Below are 20,125 nucleotides of genomic sequence, written 5' to 3'. Positions count from 1 at the left end.
GGATCACTGTCATTCAAGGATGTGGCTGTGGTTTTCACGTGGGAGGAGTGGCAGCTACTGGACCCTGTTCAGAAAATCCTGTATCAAGATGTGATGTTGGAAAATTATAGCAACCTAGTATCAGTGGGTAAGCAGAGCTTTCCCAGGGTAATGTAGGCAATCAATTGCCTTTCCTTTCTCAGTGATGAAATGTGTGCAGCCTTTTAAGTACCTTACTGTTTTGAACTTGAGTTTCATACATCATAGATTTTAGTACCTTTTGGCCTCCAACAAAGTGCTTTTCTTTCACTCCCAGTTAAAGGTCTTTATTTGGCTAAGATCCACTTGTTCAGGCCCTTCAATATAACTTTCCCCATTTTTCAGAGGTACTATTGTCTAAGTATTTGGGTCCATGGATCCAGTATAATTTTCCTTGAGTAGGGTATCAAGTTACCAAAGCAGATGCATTCTACCAGTTGGAACGTGGAACACAATGGATAACAGAGGAAGAAATCCAGAGTCAGACTCATCCAGGTGAGTGAAAAACCAACCCTGTGGCATAAATAGAAGTAAACTCCTGTTTGGTCAGAAACAGGGAGGCATCTATTGTTTGGAGAAATCTTGACATTTTTAAGCTCTGAGTGTGACAGCATGGGGGACATAAGTTCCCACATACATTAATACTGTTTCTACTTTTTTTTTTTTTAATTTTTTTAAATAGTAGGCTCCATGCCCAGGGTAGAGCCCAACAGGGCTTCCATTCACAACCCTGAGATCAAGATCTGTGCTGAGATCAAGAGTCGGACACTTAACCGACTGAGCCACCTAGGCTCTGCTTGACTCCACTTTTTAATCTCTCCATATTGGGATTCTTTTGCTTCAGCTTTAAAACACATTTCTGGGAGTACGTGGCTGACTCATTCGGTAGATTGTGTTTAGGGCTGTGAGTTCAAGCCCCATGTTAGGCATGGAGCCTACTTAAAAAAAAAAAAAAAAAGGAGTTCTCAAAAAAATAAAATACATTTCTTTTTTATGTATATGAATCTAATCCCATTCTATTAATCTTGGAACTTGTTCTCCTAATCTTTCTCCCTGGCATCCTCAGTTTATCTGCCTTCTCCTATCCATCCCCATGGTTATAGCTCTCTTTTCTAACACACTCAGCATTCATAAATTGTCCCTCATCTCCACATTCTATAGTTTCTTCCATTTTTTTCCTCCTGCCACTTAGAAATATCTCAGACTTTCACTGTATCCCCAGCCTCATTTACTCTTCATCCTTTGTTATGGAATCCCATTCCTTCTAGTTCATGGTCATTGTGGCTCTCCTTTATAGAAGACACCTGGCAAGTTTATTGTCATATAGACAGGCACCAAGAAAATCAAGGCAACCTTAGAACTATGGAGAGTCACCACAAAAATAATGCATTTAGAAAAATATTGTCTCTGAGCCTATACTTTGATGTCCCTTTAGCACAAAGATCCCGTACATTTGACATGCTTGGGAAACATTTGAAATCTAATATAGAGTACATTATTCAGAATACAAGTTATGCAAGAAATGAAGTTGAATTTAATGGATATGATGGCTATGATGAAATATTTCTTTATGCTAAGCATGAGAAAATTCATACTGGAGAAAAATACAATGAATATAATAAGCACTTAAAGGTTTTCAGCCATAAGCCACAGCTTATTAAACACTGGAAAACTCAAACAGGAGAGAAACAGTGTAACTGCTGTGACTGTGGGAAAGCCTTTTCCCAGAAGTCAGACCTCATTAAGCATCAGTGAACACACACCAGAGAGAAACCCTATGGTTGCAGCAGGTATGAGAAAGTCTTCAGTCGGAAATCCCATCTCATTTTACACCAGAGAACCCATACAGGAGAGAAACGTATGGATGCAATAAATGTGGGAAAGCTTTTACTGATAAGTCATGCCTTAATAAACATCGGAGAACTCACACAGGAGAGAAACAGTTTGAATGTTGTATATGTCAAAAGCTTCAGCAACAAGTCACAGTTCATTATTCATCAGAGATCTCACACAGGAGAGAAACCCTATGGCTGTGATGAATGTGGGAAAACATTCCCCCTTAAGTTTAGCCTCATTTTACATAAAAAAACTCACACAGGGGAAAAACTTTAAGGATGCAATGAATGTGGAAAAGCCTTCATCCAGATATCTGAGCTCATTAGACATCAGAGAACACACACAGGAGAGAAACCTTATCATTGCAGTGAATGCGGAAAGGGCTTTAGTGTAAAGTCACTCCTCAGTACTCACTGGAGAACACATACAGGAGAGAAACCCTATGGGTGCAGTGAATGTGGAAAAACGTTCTCCATCAAGTTTAGCCTCATCCTACACCAAAGAACACATACGGGTGAGAAACCTTATGAATGCAGTCAGTGTCAGAAAGCTTTCACCCAAAAGTCACACTTCAGTATTCATCAGAGGTATCACACCGGAGAGAAGCCTTATGAATGCAGTGAATGCCACAAAGCCTTCAGCCGGAAATCCTATCTCCTTATTCTTCAGAGAATTCACTCAGGAGAGAAACCTTATGAATGCCTCCAGTGTGGGAAAACTTTCTCTCACAAGTTTAGCCTTATTATTCATCAGAGAATCCATACAGGAGAGAAACCCTATGGATGCAGTGAATGTGGGAAAACATTTCCTATCAAGTTTAGCCTTGTTTTGCATCAGAAGACACATACAGGAGAGAAACCCCATGAATGCAGTGAAATGTCAGAAATCTTTCGCCCAGAAGTCACATCTTACTATACATCAGAGAACTCACACAGGAGAGAAACCTTATGAATGCAGTCAGTGTTGGAAAACTTTCTCCCACAAATTCAGCCTCATTTTACATCAGAAAACTCACAGGGGAGAGAAATCATCAATGAAGTAAATATCCAGAAACTGTCATTGAAAGTGAGTAACTGATTATACCAGAGATTATACCAGAGTTTACATACCTTAAGACTACAGATGGGGACACAACTCCCCCAACCCCAGACTCACACCTCATTGCTTATAAGGGAATGGTACTGGGGGGAGCCTGGGAGGCTCAGTCATTAAGTGTCTGCCTTTGGCTCAGGTCATGATCCCGAGGTCCTGGGATTGAGCCCCTTATCAGGCGCCATGCTTCTCCCTCTCCCACTTCCCCTGCTTGCGTTCCCTCTCTCACTGCCTTTCTGTCAAATAAATTTTAAAGAGAGAGAGAGAGAAAATGGTACTGGGTAGAATTCCAAACAGGAGAAAATACCTTCCTCCATATATGTCAACTGAATGTAGCCAGAGGGAATGAATAGGAGAGAACATCTGTGTGTGTCTGAATTGACGGTGAGGATGTTGTTGGCATGAAATCCAGCTACACTGATATCAGACACTTGACACTGAGGAAAAAATTCTATACTTGAATGAATCTGAGGTATCATCTTTTATGGTTATCATTTTATGAGGGTTGTCATTTTCTGTAGCTGTGACATAGTAAGCAGCATTATGAAAAATTTTAAGTATGTAAATAAATATACTTGCAGAAAACAAAGCAAATATTAGAACTATGATAATATGTGTTTTCATCTATTTTTATTATTAAAATGATTGTTCATAATTGGGAATTGCATGTGTTAGCATAGCAATTGTGACTCCCTAGTACCCATACTTCAGAGTACACAAAACTTGCCAATAGAAGAATCTGCATTGAATCTTTATATCATTACAGTGCTATATAAGTTGTAATTGAACTACAAGGTTCATTATTTTAGCAAGAAATCTTAATAAAATACTGAATATCTCCTGTCACCCATTTCCTGGTATTCGTAAATGGGCCTTGAAGATTTTGAACGTTCCTTGAGTAAAATGTTTTTTCATCGATTCCAAGATAGAATTTTCTTTCCCCACAGAATTAACAGTGAAGTTAGAATGCAACACACAGATGGTGACTTGACAGGTTTAAATGGAGAATTCAGTATATAAAATAATGGTGTATCACACAATCAAAGGTATCGTGGGTTGGATGAAATACAGTGGAAGTATCTGTAATAAAGAATTTTTTTCTTTTAAATCGATCAGATATTTAGGGTTTGAAGAGAAAGAGTATTCACAAGTTTTATACCCTTTTGAATTCTTAACAGTTTCCAAGATTATCCCTGATATCAGAGGACAGAAATTAAATACTAGCTTTGGTCCTGGTACTGCTTGATTGGACAATGTAACTTGTTCCAATAGTCAAATAAAGTAGGCTTCTATTTCCCCTATACTGTACAAGGTATGCTTCCCTCTCAAAGAGCTTATGTGAAACTTTAGAGCTGTTTTTATGAATCCCTCTCTGGAATATGGCCGCAAAATCTCATAAATTATTTTTCTTAAATGGGGATTAAACTCTTAAGATACAATGAGCTTGGTTTTATTTTGCAAAAGTAGGTTTCCTTTCCAAGCACATTGGTTTACATTAACATGGGGAAATTGCAACTATAGCAGGCACCCAGTTTAAGGTGGTTCAATGTATTGGACATGACTCCATGACTTATAGTAACATGAGACTCTGGTAAAGACAAAAGCTACAATATAGCCTGAGAAACAATAAAACACAGGTAAACGTTAAGGTGTTCTGTAACATGCAGGCACAGATTCCAGGGACCTTTTTTAGTCACAGAACACCATCTGTCTCCAAATCATAAGCCACCAACATGTATGTGTGAAGTATCTCAGTTTCAGAGAAATCAAGGCACGAGATTACTCAAGGGTCTTTTATACTTACCAGTCACATAGCCAAAACCAGGCTTTGTGAAGAGGGGCAAATCATCCATCTCCATGTTTTCAATAAGCAATGTAGATTAGCTGGTATTGTCCTACATTAAGCAGTCCAATACTGCATGAGAGGGGAAAAACAAAACAAGAAGGGCTAAGAATAATCCCAAGGACACTGAGAGACTTCCTATCCCAAACCCAGGAACCAACAGTCTTACACATGAAAGAGTTTTGAAAGTCCTGGGGGTTTGAAGGGTGATAGTGAAATGTCACCTACAGTATGATGTAATGGTTAGCAAAATGAATACTACTGTTCTACTGTCTGCATTTTCAAAGGATTTGTTCAAGAATGAGTGGAAACTCCATTGTCCTGAATGTAAAGCCTGGGAAGTTGACAAGAGCACTGCTCTTTTGAAGACAAGATTCTTCCCTATGAGTAGTAAAAGCATATTTTTGAATGAGTTTTCACTGACCTTGACCCTCATGAGCTCCCACCCCAAACCACTTTCCAACAAGAAAGTCACTGTACCTATAGGGGTTTAGTTCTCCCCGCCCCCTTCCCTTGCCATGTTCAAAACATTAAAGGGGATCTACTCGGGGCACCTGACTGGTTCAGTCAGTGGAGCAAGCAACCTGATCTTGGGGTTATAAGTTCGAGTCCCATGCTGGGTGTGGAGATTACTTAAAAATACAACTTAAAAAAAAAAAAAGGCACTTCAAAGGCGGGAAACATGTGACTCATCTTTCCTCATCCTTGCCCACTGTCAGCCAAACCCTATTTGCAAGGAAGTAACTGCTATCCTATAATGAGGGTTAGTAAAGCCAACTCTCTTCAAGTTAAATTTTAATTCTAAACCTAAACTTTCATCAATATCTACATGATCATCAATATCTATGAATACATGAAGAAATACCTGTAAAGGGCTTATCTGGTGATGGTCTTGTGGACCCTTGAGTGGATTCAGGTGCTCTTGGTATTTTGACATCAAGACTTGTCCTACAATGAGCATCAGACTGGTTTACTTTAAAATCCAGTGATCACAAAAACAATCTTGATGAGACGAAGCCATGTTGTGATGCTGGATAATGGGTACACAGGAATTAAGGATTTTTTAAAAAGATCTATTTTATTTATTTTAAAAAGATTTTAAAAGATTTTTTTTTAAAGATTTATTTATTTATTTTAGAGAGCGGGGAGGGACAGAGGGAGAGAATCTTCAGGTAGACTTCCTGCTGAGCTTGGAGCCCAATGCAGAGCTTGATTTCTCTCTCTTTTTTTTTTTTTTTTTAAAGATTTTATTTATTTATTTGACAGAGATCACAAGTAGGCAGAGAGGCAGGCAGAGAGAGAGAGAGGAAGGGAAGCAGGCTCCCTGCTGAGTAGAGAGCCTGATGCGGGCTGGGAAGTCAGGAGTTCTATAATGGAGATTCTAAGTTAGATGTGCTTGTTAGTGTCCAAGCAGAGCTTTCTGCTACAATCTGATGTACCTGGGAAGTTCAGGGAGAGGTTAAATGTGGAGATAGAAATCTGGACCAGATGAGATCTTCCGGGGAATAGATCCAGATAAAGAAAACAAGAGTTTTGGACAATTAGGGATCAACAGATGAGTGTAACAAAATGGTAGGGAGAGAGAACATGATAAACAAGTGTTTCATTAAAGACAAAGTCATAGGGGCACCTGGGTGGCTCAGTGGGTTAAAGCCTCTGCCTTCGGCTCAGGTTGTGATCCCAGGGTCCTGGGATCGAGCCCCGCATCCGGTTCTCTGCTCAGCGGGGAGCCTGCTTCCCTCACCCCCCTCTTTGCCTGCCTGCCTACTTGTGGTCTCTGTCAAATAAATAAAATCTTCAAAAAAAAAGGATCTCAAAAATAAAATCTTAAAAAATAAAATCTTAAAAAAAAGAAGACAAAGCCATAAACATTGTCTTGAGAGTTGCTGATACATCAATTAAGATAAGAACTCAGGAGGGATGCCTGGGTGGCTCAGTTGGTTAAGCAGCTGCCTTCGGAGTCCCACATCGGGCTCCTTGCTCGGCAGGGAGCCTGCTTCTCCCTCTGCCTCTGCCTGCCTCTGTCTGCCTGTGCTCGCTCACTCTCTCTCCGTCTCTGACAAATAAATAAAAATCTTTAAAAAAAAAAAAAAGATAAGAACTCAGGGATAAGGATGTCATTTTTTGTTTGTCCTTCCAAATAACAGATTCTTTCACTTTTCTTTCCATGAGATGGTCTATGCTACACAAAAACAGAATATTACCTTCCTTCGCTGAATTCCCATTATACTTTGTGCACTAATTGCTCCTAAAGATACTGTATCTTTATGATGTCGAGATAACTAGAGTTCCACTCTTGAGTCAAGGGCCTGTTTTTCATTCCCCCTTGTGTAAGAATAAAATACAGCTCGGTCATCCATTTACTTCTTCGTCAAATGACTGTACAGCAAAGTTGGGGAGAGACCGCACTTTTCCATCTGTATCTGTCAAGCTATTTCTTAAATACCAGGTTTTTATTGAAGGGGTTTTCAATATAATCTTACCAATGTTGCTTCCTTGGAAAGTCTGGTTTTATTAGCATTGGTTGAGGGCCTGGACATGTCTTTATGCAAAGCTCCCCAAGAGTGCTATTGTGACCCTATCTGATGAACTGCAGTCCTAACACACAGTAAAAGAGACTGAAGTTAGTGGGAAACACAGAAATGTATATCTACAGCCATTCTTCAAAACACATCTAGATTTCTTCGAATTTTCATTTCCTTTGCTTCCTCAAGCCAGGGTTACATTTGCAGCTGCCTACTTTATTGTTTTTGTGTGTTTCTTCCTTTTTTTTAAGATTTTATTTATTTGACAGAAATCACAAGTAGGCAAAGAGGCAGGCAGAGAGGGAGGAGGAAGCAGACTCCCTGCTGAGCAGAGAGCCCGACGCGGGGCTCGATCCCAGGACCCTGGAATCATGACCTGAGCTGAAGGCAGAGGCTTTAACCCACTGAGCCACCCAGGCACCCCTCTTGCATGTTTATTCTGTTTCTCTTTCCACCCCTAGAATATGACTTCAGTGATGATAAAGAGTATTTTTGTGTTTCTCTAACACTAGCATCATGCCTGGTATACAGTAGTAGCCAGCGAAGAAGGATGTACTGAATGAGTGAATTGTGTCTGTCTGTATCCCTTCAGGCTTTTTGATCTGATGCTGCCAGTGACTCCCTTGTATTTTACTGTCTCCAATGCCCTACTAATAAAGCAGACAAATCTTGATTCATTGTGAATTAACCGTTTTACACTGTTAGCTGTCATCTTTTGATTTGTTTTATATTATTGTGTTTTTAAACATTTCCAACAGATAAGGAATTAGTGTTTAACAAGTACAGTGTTTTTCAGTTGGGGAAAATGAAAATGTTCTAGAGATGAATAGTGACGGCTGCACCACAACGTGAATGTACTTAATGACACAGAACTGTACACTTAAAAATGGTTAAAATGGTAAATTTTATCTTACATATATTTAAGTATAAATCTAAAAGGGTTTTGTTTTGTTTTGTTTTTTACTATTTCTATTTATTTAGAGAGGGAAAGAGAGGGGAGGTGGGTAAGGGATAGAATCTTAAGCAGGCTCCATGTCCAGGGTGGATCCCAACATGGAGCTCAGTCTCACAACTCTGAGATCATGACCTGAGCCAAAATCAAGAGTTGGATGCTTAACCAATTGAGCCACCCAGGCATCCCCTCAATTTTTTTTTAAGAGCTAAGGAACATACAGATATAGATATAGATATAGATATAGATATAGATATAGATATAGATATACTTGGCATTTCTTTTAGGTTGATATCTTAGGTTTTTCCTTAAAAGCCAGCTATCCCACAGTATTTTTTTTTTTTTAGATTTATTTATTGTAGAGAGCACACAAGAGAGCAAGGGTAGGGAAGCAGGGGCAGAAGGAGAGACAGTCTTTTTCTTTTTTTAAAGATAAATTTATTTTAGAGAAAGAGCATGTGTGCACAGGAGGAGGGGAGGAGAGGGACAGAAAAGCTGACTCCCCACTCAGCGCAGAGCCTGGTGAAGGGCTTGATCTCACAACCCTGAGATCATGACATGAGCCAAAATCAACAGACTCTTAACCACCCAGGCACCCCAGGGAGAGAGGGTCTTAAGCAAACTCCACACTTAGCATGGAGCCCAACATGGGGCTTAATCTCACAGCCCTGAGATCACTGCCTGGGTTGAAACCGAGAGCTGGACACTTAACCAACTGTGCTACCCAGGTGCCCCCTCCCAACATACTTTCGGAGTTTTATTCCATATCATGGTCACAGAAGGATTCACTGTTCTCCTCCTTCCTAGAAATTCAGAAAGCTGATGATCATCTGCCTCAGCACTTATAAAACCCAAAAGTGCCAAAGAGGACAGAACAGTGTTATGAACTGAACATATGTGGAAATATTGTTTATCAGAGCAAAAGTCTTTTTCCTTTCAGGCCAAACCATGAAAGGTTTCATTTACATGGAAAAACTTTGAAGTCACACTTAGATTTAGTCAACCGAAGTAGAAGCTGTGACATAAAAGAGCCTGCTGGGTATAGCAGAGATGGGAGATCCTTTCTCTGTGCTAATCGCAAGCAAACTCATAGTGAAATTAAAGTCCACGAAAGTAGAAGACCAATCAGCACTAAGTCACAAGTCATTAAACATCATCAAACACACAAAATAGAGAAAGCCCATGAATGTACTGAATGTGGGAAAGCCTTCTTCAAGAAGTCTCAGATCACAGAACATAAGAGAATTCATACAGAAAAGAAACCCCATGCATATAGTGTGTGTGGGAGAACCTTTTCCAAGAAGTTCAAGCTCACTGAACATCAGCGAACTCACAAAGGAAAGAAACCCTATGAGTGCTGTGAGTGTGGGAAAACCATCTTCAGGAAATTTCAGCTTACTGAACACCAGAAGACTCATACAGGAAATAAACCACATGGATGCAGTGTATGTGGGAAGGCATTCTCCAGAAAGTTCAAGCTAACTGAACATCAGAGAACTCATACAGGAGAGAAACCTTATGAATGTACTGAACGTGGCAAAGCCTTCTGCAGAAAGGCAGAGCTCATTATACATCAGATAAATGAAAGAGGAGAAAGGCCCCATCAATGCAATGAGTATGGGAAAGGTTTCTCCGGAAAAATCACAACTCATTCTACATCAGAAAACCCACACAAGAGAGAAATCTTATATATGTAGTGAATGTGGAAGAGGCACAATCTCCTTATACATCAGCAAACTCACACTGGAGAGAAACCCTATGGATGCACTGGATGTGATAAGGCCTTCAGCCAGAAGGCATGTATCATAGCACATCAGCGATTTCATAAAGGAAAGACTCCTTTTGTACGTACCAAATGTGAAAAATCTGTTCACAGAAGTCAGGACTCACTAAACATCAGAGAATTCACACGGGAGATAAACCCTTTATTTTTTTTTTTAAGATTTTATTTATTTGACAGAGAGAGATCACAAGTAAGCAGAGAGGCAGGCAGAGAGAGAGGAGGAAGCAGGCTCCCTGCCAAGCAGAGAGCCCGATGCGGGACTCGATCCCAGGACCCTGAGATCATGACCTGAGCCAAAGGCAGCGGCTTAACCCACTGCGCCACCCAGGTGCCCCAAGATAAACCCTTTAAATGCAGTAACTGTGGCAAAGCCTTCACTACAAAGACAATGCTCACTGTCCATCCAAGAACTCATACAGGAGAGAGACCCTATATGCATGCAATGAGTGTGGGAGAACTTTCTCCCACATGCCATGCCTTGTTAAACATGAGAGAATACACACAAGAGAGAAATATGTAAATTCAGTGAAGGTTAAATATTCTTCCGTCGAGGGTCACAGCTTATTAAATACTAGTGAATTCATGCAGGAGAAAAGCCCCATTAATACAGTGACTGTGCAGATGCCTTCTATGACCCCTCAGACTTCATCAAACATCAGTGGGCTCCTCACAGATAGGAATGCAGTCACAGTGGGACAACCAGTTGTTGGATGTGCACCCTCAGGAAATAACGGAGAGTCTGTACAGGAAAGAAGTCATGAATGCAGTGAAGGTGGTCATGCCTTCACTTCAGTGGTCGATTACATCTTATTTTATGTCCCAAAAAACACACAGGAAAAAACTGGTACGTTCAATTTGGAAAAGCCTTGAGCAATAATGTCAAGCTGATTATATGGTTATACATAAACAGAAAACCTATGAATACAGAGGCTAGGAAAGCTGTTTTTTGGAAGACAGACCCTGTCTGTCATCAGTGATCACCACAGATCATCAGTGAGCTTATATTGAGTAGAAATATGACAGTGGAAAAGTCCTTACCCTGGATGTGTCAGTTCATGTTAGAAGGCAGTGAATGTGGCAGGGTTTTCAGTGGTACATTCTGCCTCATCCATTAGCAGATGAAATCACAGGAAAAAAACGCCATTAATGCACTAATTGTGGAATACCTTTAACAAAAACTAAAGTTTCCACCCAAGAAGGCTTGTGAAAATGAGGAATGTTTGAGAGCTATATGTACCTTTTTCAACTTGATCTGTATATTTTTTTTTAAAGATTTATTTATTTATTTTACAGACAGAAATCACAAGGAGGCAGAGAGGCAGACAGAGAGAGGAGGAAGCAGGCTCCCCGCTGAGCAGAGAGCCCGATTTGGGGCTCGATCCCAGGACCCCGGGATCATGACCTGAGCCGAAGGCAGAGGCTTTAATCCACTGAGCCACCCAGGCGCCCCCAACTTGACCTGTATATTGTGTGATACACCTGATGGGCATTTTCAGACAGGATACCTTGAACCACATTCCCAATTACCATGTTTTTTTTTTTTAAGATTTTATTTATTTATTTGTCAGAGAGAGAGGGAGCAAGCACACAGGCAGAGTGGCATGCAGAGTCAGAGAGAGAAGCAGGCTCCCTGCCGAGCAAGGAGCCCGATGTGGGACTCCATCCCAGGACCCTGGGATCATGACCTGAGCCGAAGGCAGCAACTTAACCAACTGAGCCACCCAGGCGTCCCCCCAATTACCATGTTAATGGTAATTTAGAGGAGATAGTCTCTGCCCTACATCACTAGTTAACATTATTATCACATTATATTCACTTTTCCCATTTGTGGATTTTTTTTTTTTTCTAAAATTATATTCAGGGGCGCCTGGGTGGCTCAGTGGGTTAAAGCCTCTGCCTTCGGCTCACCTCATGATCCCAGGGTCCTGGGATCGAGCCCCGCATCGGGCTCTCTGCTCAGCAGGGAGCCTGCTTCTCCCTCTCCCTCTGCCTGCCTCTCTGCCTACTTGTGATCTGTCTGTCAAATAAATAAAAAAAATCTTTTTAATAAATAAATAAATAAAATTATTTTCAGCTCCCACCCAATATCCTGTGATGGTTAGCTGCTGCATTTCTTTGGCTCTAGGTTTAAGTATTATTTTACGCAACTGAAGTCCTTCAAAAATGAAATGAATATATAAAACTCATGAATAAAACTTAATGTCCTTGAATGAATTTAAATTGATTTAAAAATAAGACCAAGCATTATATAACATCATCATAAAAGTGATTTTTAAAATTTTCTAGATTTGAAAAGGTAGAAAAACCATGTTTGCAAAATGAACTAAAAGCCCAAGGACAATTAGTAATTTAAACCAATACAATAAATAACAAAATACATTCCAATACAGCTCTTGGTAATATTTTTTTAAAACATGAAAAAGTAACGTAAGCAATTTGAATACAAATTAAGATGACTACTTCCGTCCTAGTTCTCCTCCTCCCTGGATTATTAAAATTATTATTCTCAGAATGCTGGGGATCTGAAGTTCTAAACTCATATATAACTACCCAGTTGCATTCTTCCCTTAGAGGTAGTACCCTGTCTAGCCCTATCTTTTGTCTCACTGATGGAACCACCCAGACATTCTTCCCGGCATGTATTCCCATTCCAACTCGGAATCCTGGGTCCTACAACATGAAGAGAAAAATAGATCTTAACAGAATCCACCCTGGCCTGGTTCCAAGAGGCCAGACTTTGAACTGGACCTGGAGTAGGCTGAATCCAGTGCTACACTGGAATACAGAGGCCTGTAACCAGCCTGGAAAATATTTTCAGAATCTAGTAGGTTTTTTTAAGTAGGCTTCATGCCCAGTGTGGAGCCCAGCATGGGGCTTGAACTCAGGACCTTGAGCTCAAAAGTTGGGACACTCAACCAGCTGAGTCACCCAGGCATCCCTGATATGTATAATTAATTGAATGTAGTCAGGGGTAATGATAGGGGCTGGCATAAAACTGATACAGGATTCAGACCAAGTCCCCTGCTGAAAAACTGCAATCTCAAAAAGGGCATTAGATTAGGTGTTAGGGAGGACACCTGGATGGCTCAGTTGGTTAAGCAACTACCTTCGGCTCAGGTCATGATCCCGGAGTCCAGGGATCGAGTCCCTCATTGGGCTCCCAGCTCCATAGGGAGTCTGCTTCTCCCTTTGACCTTCTCCTCTCTCATGCACTTTCTCACTGTCTCTCTCTCAAATGAATAAAATCTTAAAAAAAATAAAATAAAATTACATATATATAAGATATATACAGACATGTAGTGTCAGGGGGAAACTGAAGTAGAGGACTCTCAGTAGGTGAGGTATTTTAATGGCAGTTAGACAGGTGATTTTTTTTTTAAGATTTTATTTATTTGATAGACAAAGATCACAAGTAGGCAGAGAGGCAGGCAGAGAGAGAGGGGAAACAGTCTTCCTGCTAAGCAGAGAGCCTGATGCAGGGCTCAATCCCAGGACCCTGAGATCATGATCTGAGCTGAAGGCAGAGGCTTAACTCACTGAGCCACCCAGGTGCCCCTAGGTGATTTTTTTTTAAATCAATGACATAAGTCCCACTAGAATCACTTGGAGAGAACATCTTAATTGTTTTAAAGATTTTGATATGGAATATAAAGACTTTGGGTCATGTATAAATGTAATGTTTATATTGTATCAATTTCAATATAAAGCATATATAAAGCAGATTACAATAACTCTACATGTTTATGCTCAAGTATAAGGTCTTGAATGTAAGTTATACACTGTAAAAGTTAGACTAGCTTCCTGAGGGTAGGAAACTTGTTAACCGCTATATACAAGATGTCTAGAAGAATATGCAATACAGAGTAGGCACTTGATAAATACTGAATATTTAATTAATATTAAATTGAAATATTAATTGAATTTCATTCAATAAGCAATCTAGTCTTTTTTTTTTTCAAAGATATTTATTTATTTATTTATTTGATAGAGAGAGATCACAAGTAGGCAGAGAGGCAGGCAGAGAGAGAGGGGGAAGCAGGCTCCCCGCTGAGCAGAGAGCCCGATGTGGGGCTCCATCCCAGGACCCTGAGATCATGACCTGAGCCGAAGGCAGAGGCTTAAACCACTGAGCCACCCAGACGCCCCAGCAATCTAGTCTTAACTAAGATTTAAAACAGGGCCAGGAAAAAATTAACTAACTCAATAATTAAACAGGGCCAGAGAGAACCAAACTGCAAGTAACCTCAATGTATCCCAAAACAAGCTTTAAGAATACCGGAGGGCAAAAATATCCTGATCTCTCTGGCTCTCCTCACTCCCACATGATAAAGTCAACAGTGTTTGTCATCCAACCAAAACCTATCGGGCAGGAAAATATGGTCAGTGTTGAAAGAAACCAATGAGAAGTGACTAAAACTGACATATATGCTAGATTGAGCAAACAAGGACATTGTAACTATATAAATAGTTATAACTGTATTCTATCACATCAAAAACGTAGAGGTATGATTAATATATTAATAAGAATGTACTGGGTTTATATGTTTTACTTCATATTTTATAAGCCCTCCCAGAATACTGTTGTTTATTCACTATCTTGATCAGAGAGTGGAGAGCAGTTAGCAGTTTCACTAGGCATTCCTCACAATGATACCTCCTACCCCCCTGGCTAAGAACTCAAGGTTTTTCTCTTTTGTATAAGTTCAGCTTCTCTAAGCATTTTTTCTCTTTTTAATAAAAGCTTCTGTTCTCTTTGTAGTTGAATTTGTACTTGAGTTTCTTTTGTCTTGTCATTAAATTCACTGACCTTTCCTTTTGCAAACACAAGTAGGTTAAAATACGGTTCCTAGGTTTTAGACTCCTCACCCACTCTAACCTATTTTTCATTTTGGATCGTTTCTATTGCTGTCTTTTAAAGTTCACTGATTTTTTTCTTATACAACATCTAATCTACTATTAATTCCATCAAAGTATGTTTTATCTCAGAAGTTGTAGTTTTTATCTCTAGAAACTTGGTTGGGGCCTATCTTTTTATAGCTTTCATATCTCTATTTAATATGGCTTAATTTTTAAAAAGTTTTTAAAGTAATATCTACATTCAACATGGAGCTTGAACTCACAACCCCAACTGAGCCAGGCAGGTGCCCCAACATGGTTTACTTTTAACCTGATATTTAAAATGAGTTTCTAGGGGCACCTGGGTGGCTCAGTGGGTTAAGCCACTGCCTTCGGCTCAGGTCATGATCTCAGAGTCCTGGGATCGAGCCCCGCATTGGGCTCTCTGCTCAGTGGGGGCCTGCTTCCCTCTCTCTCTCTCTCTGCCTGCCTTTCTGTCTACTTGTGGTTTCTGTCAAGTAAATAAATAAAATCTTTAAAAAAATAAAATAAAATGAGTTTCTAGCGGTGCCTGCGTGGCTCAGTCAGTTAAGCATCTGCCTTCTGCTCAGGTCATGATCCTAGGGTCCTGGGACTGAGGCCCGCATTGGGCTCCTTGCTCAGGGAAGCCTATGTTGTCCCCTCCCTCTTCCTCTGTCTGCTGCTCCCCCTGCTTGTGCTGTCAAATAAAATCTTTAAAAAATAGTTTCTTGGGGGCGCCTGGGTGGCTCAGTGGGTTAAAGCCTCTGCTTTTGGCTCAGGTCATGATCCCAGGGTCCTGGGATCAAGCCCCACATCGGGCTCTCTGCTCAGCAGGGAGCCTCCTTCCTCCTCTCTCTGACTGCCTCTCTGCCTACTTGTAATCTCTGTCAAATAAATAAAATCTTTTTTAAAAAAATTTCTTGTAGGCAGCATGTAGTTGGACCTATTTTATCTAATTGATAATCTCTTTTTACTGAGGTATTTAGATCATTCATAATTACAGTGGTGTTATTTATCCCAGCTGGTTTTGCTCCCCTTTTTGTCATTTTCTACCTTCTTTTGGAGTAACTTTTTTTTTTTTTAATTTATTTATTTCGGGGGTGGGGGGGTGAGACAAACTCCCCACTGAGTGGGGAACCCAACACAGGGCTTGATCCCAGGATCCTGAAAACATGACTTGAGCTGAAATTGAGAGTCAGAGGCTCAACTGACTGAACCACCCAGGTGCCCCTGGAGCAATTATGTTTTATGATTATCTCCATTGCTGGCTTTTTACGCATAACTTTATTATTTAAGTGGTTCCTTTAGAGTTTGTAGCATGCATCATTCATTTATCGGTGTATCTTCAAATTATTATACCTTCTCATGTATAGTACCAGAGTCTTATATACCAATTTTCTATAGCCAAATCAGCTTCTTTGAAGAAATTATCTTCTGGATGCTCCTAGGATATATTTTTAGTGGATGGGTAAACTGGCTTTACATGATAATTACACATTAACATTCCTAACTCCATATACTTTTGGAATCTTTACAAAATATAAAGAATTTTCTGGCATTTAAACTTCAGTGTAGGCCACCTTTTTTAGTCCTGTTTCAGTCAATTAACCAAGTAAACTGTAGAGCCATTCTAACTGAGCTCAAACATTAAAGCCAGAAGTAATTCATGGACAGCCCATATTGTTAAATTTGCCTGATCCAAATTTTTATTCCTTCTACCATTGCTGCTGCCCCTCGGAACAATTTGTTACTTAAACTGTAACCCTGGAGGATTTTACTAGTTGCCAAGCACATTTAGATATGGCCTTAAGAAATACATATACTGACAACAGGTCTTTGGGGAGAAGGACGATGTACGACCGTGAAGCTGGGCAGCTGGGGATGCCTGACTCGCTCAGGGCGGAACGCCGCCCCTTCACAGAAGCCGGGCAGCCGGGAACGCCTGGCACGCCCAGGGCGGAACGCCGCCTGCTTCAGGGAAGCCGAGCACCCGGGAACCGCCCGGTCAGCTCAGGGTGGAATCAAAACCGCCTGCTTCCCTTTTTTCGTTATCGCTCCTTTCTCTTCCCAGAAGTGCTTGTTGTTAGTTAGATGAGTTCTTCGAATGTGCTTGGTTAACTATAAACTTTATCCTCCTTCTTGCTTGTCTGCAAGACGGGATTAACGTATTTGACCTTCATCAATCCTTCTATTGGCTATTGTTTTCTATCCAATAAAAGTAAGACTGTAGAGTTGCTCGTGGCAGCAGTCCTTTTTGACTGTTGTCCCCTGCTCCCAGTCTTTTGCAGCTGACTTGTTTGTGTCTAATTCTTCTCTCGTCGCCGACTGGAAGCGGCAAGTGGCGCCCGAACAGGGACTGGGGCCAGACCACGTGAGTTTTGCACGGCCGGCCCCGCTGGTGAGTTGTGGGCAATTATCGCAGGGTATGGGTAATCTAGAGAGCACAAACGATTATCGCCCTTATCTGTGTTTACTGACAAGGCTCCTGAAGGCGGGAGGAGCAAAAGTCAGCAAGGGCCAACTTATGGAGCTTTTAAAGGTAATTAAAGAACATTGCTCCTGGTTCCCTATATTAGGGACTTTAGATTTACAAACATGGGAAAAAGTAGGTCACGACTTAAAACTTTCGTATACGAAAGGAAAGCAAATTCCAGTCACTTATATGGCCTACTTGGACCCTCATTCGCTCCGTTTTGGAGCCTTTACAAACCTTTGATTCGGAGAGCGATAATGAATGTTCAGGAGAAACTAAAAAAGAGGAACCTGAACATGCCATCCAGGAGGAGAAAGAAACTATTAAGGCCACCAGAAAGGAACAGAACAAAAGGTGCCCATGTCACTGTTGCCGTCGGCTCCGCCGTTCTATAGGAGGGCACCCTTTAATGAAAAAGATGGAAAGTACATGCTATTGGCTGTTCAGAAAGGCTTCCTTGAAGCACAGCAAGTGGGAGACCTAGATGCCTTGCCTTTTAATTTCCCGGTTATTATTACAGAACATGTCGCTCCAGGACATGATCCTAACAACCCTAATGGTGTCTATGAGGCCAAGCATGAGCAATTTCCCTTCAAATTGTTGAAGGAACTAAAACAGGCAGTACAAAACTATGGAGCTAATTCTCCATTTACAACGGGAATTATTCAAGGCATCGCAGAAGGCAATCGACTTATTCCGACGGATTGGTCATTGCTAGCAAGAACAGTTCTATCTCGTTCAAAACATGGTGGCAAGATCAAGCAGAAATAGCAGCTGCCCATAATAGAGCTCATAACATTCCTATTTCCATGGAACAGCTCATGGGTCTTGGACCATGGGCCCAGGTTCAAGACCAGGTGTTAATGAATGATCAAGCTATTGAGCAGCTCCGGTGTTGCTGTTTGAGAGCATGGGAGAGAACAGAATCTCAGGGAGATAAATGCTCTTCTTTTCAAAAGGTGGTACAGGGTCCAAGGGAGCCCTATACTTATTTTATTGCAAGATTACAAGAGGCTGTCAGAAGACAGATAAATAATATTGAGGCTGTTGATACCATTATGCAACTGTTGACTTATGAGAATGCTAATTCTGATTGTAAGAAGTTGCTAGCACCCTTTAAAGGCAAGGGAACATTGACAGATTAAGCTATGTCAAGGAGTAGGAACAGAGACCTATAGTGCTGATTTGTTAGCTCAAGCAATGGCTGCTCTGACCACAAGAAAATTTAAAGGACAGTGTTTCATCTGTGGGCAAACAGGGCACTAATATTAATCTTACTTTTGGATATCAAAATAGGACAATATGTATCGGCAGTCATTCCAGTTGCCTTATCCCTGCTAATCAGAGATGGTTGGTGGACCTTCCTACTAATAATTATTTGACTAAAGCTCAGTTACATTTACTCTCCGTTAAAGGATTCCAAGCCTACAAATATCGGGGTCCTAGCTATAACGCAGCACCCCCTATTCCCAAATGCAAACCAACACAGATGTGGTCAGATGAGGGAATTCGCCCTTTATGGAAGGATTGTAGAGCAGCTCACCCCAGTATTGTTATTAATGATTCCTACGGAATTGTATGGGACTGGTCCCCTATGGGGATGGCAGTCACCAATTGCACTGGGGAACCCTGCTCCCCTCATCGAAAGTTAAAGTGGCAAGCTTTTGATGATCCCATTTTACCGCAAACCTTAGCTTCAGGAGATGCACTTCTGGTGTGGCTTGGGCAAGGACTTTCTATGCCATCTCCTTTTGTTGATTATCATAAAAGACAAAAGAGTTTATGGAAGGTTACTACTGCTTTAAGTCACGTAAGAGTTTGGAATGGCTCTTACATTCATCAGTCTAATAATTATGCATTTTCTTTTTTCCTCATGGATGAAGAATGGGTAAGAGCTTGTGTTAGAGATCCCTATGTTTTTGTTATGGCAAAATGACTTTTATTCATAGTAATAGAGAAATAGACTGTCTAAACTGTAAGATGTTCACCTGTGTAGATAGGAATGTTTATAAAGACAATTCTATCATTCTTTTAGCTAGAAGAATAGGCATTTGGCTGCCAGTGAAACACCACCGTGTCTGGGAAAGTTCTCCCGACGTACATATACTTCTAACGGTATTGAAGAACTGGGTTCATAGAACAAAAAGATTTGTTGGGTTACTTATAACAGCTATTCTAGGAATTATAGCCATTACTGCTACAGCTACCACTGCAGGAACGGCCTTGCATCAAACTGTACAAACTACACAATTTGTACAGAAGTGGCACGAGAATGCTAGCAAGGCCTGGAATCAACAAACGTTCATAGATCAAAAATTAGATGAACGTGTCTCTGATTTAGAAACAGCCATGATATATACAGGAGATGATCTTCAGAATATAAAGCTTAGACTTCATATTTTATGTGATTGGAATGTTTCTTCTTTGCCATGCCTATAATGAATCAGAAGTATCTTGGAGCAAAATTCGCCAACATATTACTAACCATTATGGTGATAATCTAACCTTAGATATTAAACAACTTCAAGATACGATCCTAAGTATTACTCACTTATCATTACAATCTGTTCCAGGAGTGAGTTTTACTCAAAGAATTAATGATATTCTGTCTGATTTAAACCCTTCTACTTGGATCACACAAACTGGTCTCGGTGTTATAAGTGGATTATTCTTATTGCTGTAATCTTTTTATGCTTAGTCCTCAGAAGCACGCGAAAATCCCTCCAACGACTGAAAAATCAAGAAG

The 20,125-nt window shown here is 40.6% G+C and overlaps 2 protein-coding genes across 2 annotated transcripts; both read left to right on the top strand.

Moving 5' to 3' along the window:
• Positions 1-386: 386 nt before the first annotated feature.
• Positions 387-10,182, top strand: LOC116580042 (zinc finger protein 613-like; the record flags this gene model as incomplete). The annotated part of the gene is given in 4 exon segments (XM_032326074.1): positions 387-513; positions 9,207-9,909; positions 9,911-9,977; positions 9,980-10,182. Coding segments are annotated over 4 exon segments (1,014 nt in total), but the record flags the coding sequence as incomplete, so codon positions are not given.
• Positions 1,282-3,111, top strand: LOC116579110 (zinc finger protein 300-like). The gene is given in 1 exon segment (XM_032324058.1): positions 1,282-3,111. A coding segment is annotated over 1 exon segment (927 nt). The 5' UTR covers positions 1,282-1,878; the 3' UTR covers positions 2,806-3,111.
• Positions 10,183-20,125: the final 9,943 nt, after the last annotated feature.

The sequence above is a fragment of the Mustela erminea genome, chromosome 19 (assembly GCF_009829155.1).
Source record: "Mustela erminea isolate mMusErm1 chromosome 19, mMusErm1.Pri, whole genome shotgun sequence".
Classification (NCBI taxonomy): Eukaryota; Metazoa; Chordata; class Mammalia; order Carnivora; family Mustelidae; genus Mustela; species Mustela erminea.
Note: the sequence above shows the minus strand (reverse complement) of the source record. Positions and strands in the feature narration are given on the sequence as shown.